General features: G+C 44.6%; 2 protein-coding genes across 4 annotated transcripts in view; one reads left to right on the plus strand and one right to left on the minus strand.

Moving 5' to 3' along the window:
• The window catches only part of CUNH11orf16 (chromosome unknown C11orf16 homolog), a 27,602-nt gene extending 21,748 nt beyond the window's left edge, over positions 1–5,854 (plus strand). For both annotated transcript variants that reach the window (XR_003092719.1, XR_003092718.1), the window contains exon 9: positions 5,495–5,854. The gene's annotated coding sequence lies outside the window, so the exon portion shown is untranslated. The remainder of the gene's footprint in view (positions 1–5,494) is intronic.
• AKIP1 (A-kinase interacting protein 1) lies at positions 703–7,950 on the minus strand. Of its 2 annotated transcripts, XM_006018237.2 has the most exons (5): positions 7,868–7,950; positions 6,630–6,707; positions 3,057–3,170; positions 2,238–2,288; positions 703–1,133 (listed from the first exon to the last, which is right to left on the minus strand). In XM_006018237.2, the coding sequence occupies exons 1-5, from the start codon at positions 7,943–7,945 to the stop codon at positions 990–992; spliced, it is 465 nt and encodes a 154-aa protein (XP_006018299.1). In that variant the 5' UTR covers positions 7,946–7,950; the 3' UTR covers positions 703–989. The 2 variants fall into 2 exon arrangements, with proteins under 2 accessions (XP_006018299.1, XP_025053174.1); XM_025197389.1 differs by lacking the exons at positions 6,630–6,707; positions 7,868–7,950 and adding an exon at positions 3,459–3,891.
• Between the last annotated feature and the right edge of the window lie 660 nt (positions 7,951–8,610).

Consider the following 8,610-nt stretch of genomic DNA (forward strand, 5'->3'; position numbering starts at 1 on the left):
CTGCCACTGGCCCCAGCTTGCAGCGGCAGCCTGCTGAAACCCGGTGTGCAGATCTGGGGGCCCGCACCCCGCAGGAAGAGCTGAGGGAATGATCAGAGAGCTGGGGAATCCCTGCCACATGACCTGACTCTGCAGGGAGCAGAGATCCACGCCAGGGTCTCCTCGCTGCTGTCGCCTGCCCTATGCAGCCCCACATTGCTGGGGCAGTGCGGGGTGGGGAGCAGCAGCGAGGAGACCCTAACGCAGATCTCTGCTCCTTGCGGAGCAGAGTTGAGCGGCAGGGACCAGCAGGCTTGTTCGCCACTCTGTGCTGCTTCCCTGCCCTGCAACCTGGCTTGACATGGATCAGAGATCCGCGTGGGGCTCTCCTCACCTGTGCAAAGGGTAGCAGCCCTCCCCCTCCCCCAGTTGAGCCACCCATGGCCCCGACCTGCTCCTCGCTGGGGCCCCAACCCCTGCCCAGCTGGATAGGGCTGTGCAAAGCTTCCCTTACAGCCCATTTAAAATAGATTGGGAGAAGATTTGGCAGAGTCAAATCTCCGAAACAGATTCAGCTGAAATGAAACAGGACAGTGACCTGAAATGAATCGCTGTCCTTCAAAACGGCTGAATCCAAAACCGAATCGAAGCACAGCCCTACTGCTTAGATCCCAATTTTAAAAAAATAATAATAATTTTCATCTCCATCTAAAGATTAAATTTTATCCTTTATTTGCATCTTTTATTTAAAAACAATATAAAACCCAGTGTAATACAATTGTACAATTAGAATTAAGGCATATGTGTACAAATATGTATACATATAATGTCCATGTATACAATAGGTTGTAATAGTCTTTTCTGTTCAACAAATACACAATTCACAAAGCATGTGCCCTGAGAATAGAAGACCATTTTAAAGTGCCAAGAAGGAATTCATGCTGTATTGCATTAATTTGTTAGGGGATTCTAGTATTGTTTTATTCCATGATTTGCCGAGAGACCAATCATCATAGACTGAAAGTTAAATCAATACTTTGTCCTGCAGTGATGTCTACCACATGTGTCTGTTTCACCATATCCTCTGAGGTTGCCGTGACAGAATAGGTGCCAGGGGCTACTTCAATGTAGATATCTTTAGAAGCCTCTCTTCCCTTATGGGGAGAAGAAAAACAATACTGTTTAGTAGTTTTGAACTTCCTACAGAAACTGGCCTTTTTTAGTTGTGAGATGTTATGTTCATACATCAGATAAAACATGTTAAATTTTTAAAAAGGTACTGGCAAAGATGAACATTACTGGTAGTTACATTTTCTGCTCATTTGAAAAATTAGGAAGCTGTGATTGTAAATACCATATTCAAAGCCTTTTATCTGTGTTGCTTTTTTAGAACAGTAATGTAGAAATAACTGGCATATAGATCAGTTGTGATCTATGAAACTGGGGAATAGATTGTCAGACATTTCTCATCAACTTAAATGCAAGTAACGCAGATTTAGTAGAAAAAAAACAAACTTGTTGGGGGTTCTGATAAAGATGCAATGTTTTTCATTGTCTGTGGCCTAAAATCCATAGCAACTTGATTTGGTAAAGTAGCCTTTGGAAAATGTAAACCATTTCTCTCTCTGACCAGAGCAGAGAGTACTGCTCAAAACCAACCAGAGTAACTTCTAGCTCTACAACAGATAACACGTGTTCAAAAGCTAGCATTCTACAAAAATACTTTTTTGCGGGGACTACTGCCTGACCTTGCCATAGGGGAATTTCCATGGCCAGATCTTTGGCCATACTAGGATCCCCCTGTCAGGCTCTGCCAGCATGGCAGAGGATCCATTCCCCATAGTCTGGCTTGATTCTAGCATTAATAACATATCAAGGACACACTGGTGCTGTGGATAGAAGGGGGTCATTAATGATGGTGCATGTCAGACAAGCCAGAATATTATTTAATATTACATTTTGTAGTTCCTTACATTTTGTATCCATACCATACAAAAAAATCTACTTTTATATAACCACATGCTAACAATTGATAATCTGGCTTCCTGTCTGTGTGTGTATATACACATGCACATCCATTTTAGTACTTGTTTATCCACAATGGTGGTGGATCTTGTACAAATGCATTCTCACAAATTAGGACACATTTTTTGTGCCACCACTAAAAATATTGTGAGAGTCTATAAATAGGATATCAGATATTTGATACAGAATGAAAGGAAATTTCATTTGTTGATTAAGTAACTCCATATACTTACATGTTGCTGAGGGGTTGCAGCTGGACTGGATACTGGAGAGGTTTTATTTTTCTAGAGACAAAAATGGTGGTTATCAGTCAAATTCCATATATTGCCAGTTCTGGATCCTGTTAAACCCCATTCTGATGGGTCTCTTGTTAGAGTTTGGTTTATATCTAGAACAAACTTTTTCTAAACGTCCTTAGCTATAGTAGGATAGAAAGAATGTATGGAAAGTTGGGGGTTATTTGGATTTTAAAGAATTATCTTGGAAATATTTTGGCAAAGTATCTTGTGATCTAAAAAGGATCAGGCAGCTAATCTTTGATAGCAAATATCTTGACCATCTTCCCAATAAAGAAGTGGGAGAGAGCACATTCTTTCTTTCTTCTTTTTCTATGGACACTGTCCATAGAAACTAACACAATAAAAGTAGGTTGAGAGACACTCGAGCCACTTCAATCCATAATTAGATGCATTTGCATAGTTCTTTTATATATATTTTATTTTTTTCTCTCCCCTCCCCTCAAGTTATCTTAGTACAGTTTTACAGTCTGCTGTAGTAAGATGGCAATGAAGCCAGTCTTGCTGGCCAAATCATGAAATGTATGTTGTTCCACAATCTACAACCCAATACATTATTGTGGAGAATGTTGCAAGAGTAGGGAACCCCCCTCTCCCCAAAAAATGGTTAACGATAATGTGACTAACAGTCCAAAGGCAGAGTAGCATGTAGGAATCAGTAGGAACACCAGGCAGATTACACCCATGACTTGGATGAGGAAAAGAATTAAATTAAACATAATCACAATAAATTATTGGTAGCACCAGTATACTCACTTCTTTTTCCAGTGCCTTTAACAGGTTTTCTGCTGCTTGTCTGTTGTGGTATCTGCAGACATGTTTAATTTCATTCTCTCTACACCTACACACTGGCACAGAGCTATAGTATTTCTGGAGAACAATAAGCACAGAGGATTACATAGTCCAATATCACAATCACACCCAAGGCTGCTCTTAATTCACAGTCAAAACTAGAAGTGGAAATGCATGATTATTGACCTTTTGCATTAAATCAGTACCCTGTTCCGACTGGAGACTGGAAATGCCCTTAAATGACCAAGGCCTATAACCAATTAAAAAAAAAAAAAAAGAGGACTTGGGTTCCTGCTCCCCCAACCCCCTGGAAGAGAACCCTCAGGCCTGAGTGAGATGCTTCAGAATAGGCATGAAATGGCATACCGAGTAAGAAGTTGTTTGCACTAGCTGAGATAGAAATTTTGAGAATGGGATGAGTCTTAAATCCTTCCTCTGTCCAGTATTCAGGGAGACACCATGCTCCAACTGGGATTCATAGCTTCCAGTACTCTCCAAAAGGTACCCCCTTTTAAGAGGGTCAAGCAGAATCATGTTTCCTGCTCCCTGGGTCCAATTCAAATTCTTCTCTCCAAGTGCAACACCTGAAGCAGGACAGGTTGAGAATGCCCTGGTGGTTGGGGCACTTGCCTGGGAAGTCAGAGATATGCATATAAATCCTCAGGCAGAGAAGGGAATTTAGCCTTCATCTCCCACATCTTGGGTGAGTGGCTTAACCACAGGTACTGCATTAGAACATGGCAGCAGCAGATGCAAAATGAATGGTGATCTATTGGCAGACAAGGTTCTTTGGGTGAATCTGATATCTTTTATTAGACCAATTTAAATAGTTCAAAAAAAAATTAAGCAAGCTTTATTTAAGTTGGTCTAATAAAAGATATCAGATTCACCCAAAGAACCTTGTCTGCTTATGTCCTTAGACCAACACGGCTACAACCTACACCCCTGTAACCTGGTGATCTAATGGTACTTCAGGGTATGTTCAAATAGACCCTCAGATACCTATGGAATTTTAATGCTAAAAACTGTTTCCTGTGGACTCGAGGCACATCCAGAATTAGGGTCAGCAGACCAGGGGTTTTGAGAATTGTAATTTTGGATTTAGGTGCCTAAATCCCACCAGAATCCCTTTGTCCATATCATGCCAAGTGAATTGGTCTTCCTATTGCTAAGTGAATTGCTTGGGAAGGAATCTGCTGCCATCTGCTGTCCCCATGCAGCACACACAACTTTTGCTCATGTGCCCCTTTAGTTAGCAAGCAGGAAGTTCCAAGTGGTTTAGTTCGTCTTGTGCATTTCCTTTGCCAACTAGTCCAAGCCAAACAGACCAGAAATATGGCGAACTATCCTTTTCTTGTTTGCAATTCCACTTTCCCACTTTATACTTTGATGTCACTACTAAAAGCAGTTTCAGTTTTTTTGACAATTATTAAATAAATTGGTCTAATATTGTTATGTATATTGTACACATGCCCAAAATTACAGTGCAATTGAAGTTCAGCTTCAGATACAGCCCATGGACCCATGTCTGTATTCCAGCCCGTGGGACCAGAATTTTGGCAGTTGAACTTTGAGAACTGCAGCAATTAATGCTGCTACTGCTCATCCCACAACCAAGGGTGTTTTTACCTGTGTTCCCAATGCAGCACCAGATGCTTTTAATTAGCAAGCCATGCTAATGAAAAGCACCCACATGTCACATGCATAAGCAACACAGCATGCCTCTGCACTGAGAAAATGGCAGCGGTGCATTTTGAACTAAAGCACTTAGCACTGCCATTTTCTCAGTGAAGAGGTGTGCTGCGCTGCTGATACACACGACACACGAGGCTGCCAGAGTGCATCAATTTACATATCCCAGCAGACTTGATTAATCAAATCTGTTCCAATGTGCTAATTCAGAGCATCAAAGTGGGCTCGCTGCATGTGTGCAAGTGCCCCAAGTTTTCATCCTCCTGGGCCAGATCTAAAGCAGGCCTGCAGGGCCAGAAATTTGGTCATGTAGGAACAGCAGCTGCTACCACCGACTTTCCAACCCTGTGGGCACTCCCATGCTACTCAGCCACTCCTTTGAGCTGCAAGAGTTTTAACCCCCTGGTCTAGGAGACTAGTGTTGTTGGAAGGCTATCACTCCTCAATTCTCACCCCAACTCTGCTAATGGCTCCTGCTGTGGTACTGGGTACCCTATACCTTGCTATGTTTCTATTCTCTCTTTTGTAACATGGAAATGAAGCTGTCTGTGTCCTGCTGGGGTAGTTGGAGGCTTCACTACTGTGTGTTTACACAGTACTTTGAAACTAGGTGCTATACGAGAGCTAATTATTGATGTATTTAACTTGAACCCTTCCCCTTCTTTTCAGTTCTCTCTAATTTTAGACTCACCCTCTTATTAATTTTCTAGATAACAAGCTGCTTGCTGCAAGATGATAGCCAACATCAAAGGACAAAGATGATATAAATTATGATGAGGTTTGCTTACAGATTTTAATTCAAAAGATATGCCACAGCAGTGTGTTCCAAAAGGCAGAATTGGAAGAAATCAATGTACAGTTTCCAAGATATTTCCAGTAAGCTAATGAGACTTGATCACTAGGTTCCTTGAGTCACTGCTAAATTACAATTTCAGGGTAAAATATGTTCAAAGATGAAAGAACATGGCTTTTTAGAACTCTGCAAGTAACAGCAGGACTGTGAAAACAGGCATTTTATTTGTCACTCCTTAGGTTCTGTTGATCATAAATAAAGAAACAGTCCACAAAAAGTTTGTTCATAGGAGCCTGATCTTTACGTAGGTGAAGTTCCTCCAGGCATCAGCAAAAATTTGCTTGCATCTGGGGTGCATGGGGTTGGACTGTACGTGGCTCTTTCATGAGCATACACAAACAAGAAAAAGTTATCTCTATCTTGCTGGAGGCGATAAAACTACACTCCTTTCTCCTCTTGCTCTTTAAACACATGGAATATTTTGGCTGTAGTGTCATGGCACACACAGAAGGTAATACAACTTACCCTTGTTCAAAGCATCTATACACCAACAGGAGTAATTCCGTATCGCACATGACAAGAACTAAAACAATGATGGTGTTAATCACTGCTCTAGCCTCCCCATTTTAAGTTTCTCTTCCTACCCATTGTGTCACTCCTCTACAATCAAGCTTCTCTTACAAAGGGAGAGAGTGAAAATAGGCACCCTCCTGTGGCTGTGATTTAATATGATTTTACTGGGGCTACTAACAAGGGGAATGCTACTGCAGACTAGGTGACAGTGTCCCCTAGCATGCCATGCAACCCAACTCAGAACAGATCCAGGTGAGTGGGAGGTAAGAGGGCTGCCCACTGATCTGAGGGTGGGAGATGTCTTTAGAGTTCTCAGTCTAGCAGGGTCATATAAGCCATCATTCAAGCCCTCATTAGTCATTACTAAAACCTGAGAGGTTGCTCTGAATCCCCAATTCATGTCTAGTTCTTTTACAAATGAGCCAACCACAAGCATAAGTTTGGCAACTCCTTTCTTCTCTCCCAATATAAAGACTTACCTCGCATTCCTTTGTGGTCCGATTCATGAACTCCACAACTGAAGCAAATGCTGCACTGAGACTTTCTGAATCTTCTTCCTGAAATTAAACAATTGTTGGGGAAGTGATATGTGACTAAGCGTTTTATAACAGAGGCCTACTGTGGTTCTTGTGCCTTGCTTTGAAGTTACCTTCATCCATATGAACCAGGTGCGCACAACTACAGCCAGGCTGGCAGAATAAGCAACAGAACATCGCCTAGCTTACAAGGCTTTCTCCATAAGGCAATAGCTAGCTGTGGACTATATGATCCTACCCTACATCAGAAGCATTTGTGAACCTTGAAGCACTTATGAACCTGTACTACCAGGTCGCATCCACAAAGCCATTGCAACGCTGCAGAGTAATTATACAGTTTCACCATCTCTGAAAACAAGCGAGTTCGATGCATCTGGGAAGATTTTACACTGGCTTTGACAGCATGCAACACAGAAAGGTACCCGGGCACAAAGCGTGACTGCTGAAACATCCTCTCAGTCTAGCTAATTATAACGCACGCGTTAGGTCTTAAGGCTAGGGACAGCAGTTACACACAAACCAGTTTAAGTGATCAGAAATTGGTTTAAACCTGTAACAGAGCAGAAGGTCAGTCCACATAAACCAGTTTCAAAATGGCTGAAACTGGCTTAAGATAAACCTGGTTGAATGTAGTATCAGACTTATCAGATTTGGGTCAGACCGGTTTAAAGAACTTCTGTCCCAGACCTAAAGGACCTGCCCCGTAGACTCCACCTGATGGAAGGAAAGCCGGCTGGAGATGGTCCTGGCCCTTGCAAGAAGGCAGGAGCGGATCACACCTGCGGGACGCTGCTTCCAGCACTAATGCAGTGATTCCCCACTTGAGACCCTTTGGAGCGGGTTGCACAATGTGAGCCCTGCGAGGGGTGCAAAGGGGCTTCGCAACCTGGAGATGTTGGAGCGCTGTCTTTCAATAGGAAAAAAAAAAAAAAGTAGCCCTGCCCTCAGGTTTTCCTGTAGACACTGCCTGAGAGGGGGTCTCCATTCTCCAAAGGCTGAGAAGCACTGCTCTGAGGAGCCAGCCTTGCCTCTCCCCCTTGGCCAGAGCCACTGCAGGGAGCGTTTCACTGGAGCTGGCTGCTGCCCCATGAAGTGCCCGGGGAAGACTCAGGAAGGCGGGAGCCGCGGATCCCACCTCCCAGCCGCAGCCCTAGCCCCCTCCCGGCTCCCCAGGCACCGACCCGGGGCTGCGGCCAGTTCACGCGCCGCCTCCGGGCGCGATCCAGCACCTCCCGCGCGAGCCCGGCGGTGCGCAGCATCCCGCCTCCCCAAACGGCCCGGCCCCGGAACTCCCCGGCGGCAATGCGGGCGCGTCACTCCCGCCACGCCCCGCCCCCTGCACGTCTGTCCATTGCCGCAGGCGCCGCGCGCCCGGGGCTGTCTGCACGTGCCCCTCTAGCCCAACGCTGCTCAGCCAGGCGGCACAGCGACGGCGAGATCCTTTCAGGGCTGCAAGGCAGTGTTAGGGGTGCAGAGAGGAGTCGCCGCCAGCTAAACCCAGCTCAACTCACTCATTTTGTGACGAGAGGAAAATCATAACAACAATTAATAGAGCACTAGTCTGTTGCAAAGAACTCGAAAGCTGCAACAGGTCAGAATGCTGACCATTATCCTCAGCGTTGCTTATCATCAGGGATCCTGGTTTTCTCTGATTTAAAAGAAATCCCCAATTTTCAGTTTAAAAAGAGTAACCTCAAATCCACATTTTTCCATTATTAAAATCAGTGGCCTTGAGAGCGTTGGTGCACTCCCTGACAGGGCAAGTTCCCTGCTTAGGTGATGGGCAGAGGGGGTAGGTGGGAGTGCTGGTGCGCGTACCCCCCCCTCCCCCTGTGAACACTGGCTAGGGAGTGGGAGCACCTGGATGGAGCACGGTGGCCACTTCCAGGAGCAGCACTGCCAAGACTGGCTGTGAGGGACCCCT

The sequence above is a fragment of the Alligator sinensis genome, unplaced genomic scaffold (assembly GCF_000455745.1).
Source record: "Alligator sinensis unplaced genomic scaffold, ASM45574v1 scaffold502_1, whole genome shotgun sequence".
Taxonomy (NCBI): Eukaryota; Metazoa; Chordata; order Crocodylia; family Alligatoridae; genus Alligator; species Alligator sinensis.

Bases quoted from the DNA above. Each gene is read 5' to 3' on its own strand.
- AKIP1 (XM_025197389.1), bottom strand. From the start codon at position 3,626: ATGATTCTGCTTGACCCTCTTAAAAGGGGGTACCTTTTGGAGAGTACT. The intron at 3,171-3,458 runs GTATGCCATTTC...ATTGTTCTCCAG, and splicing joins TGCAAACAACTTCTTACTCG to AAATACTATAGCTCTGTGCC. The intron at 1,134-2,237 runs GTAAGTATATGG...TCTCCCCATAAG, and splicing joins CTGCAACCCCTCAGCAACAT to GGAAGAGAGGCTTCTAAAGA.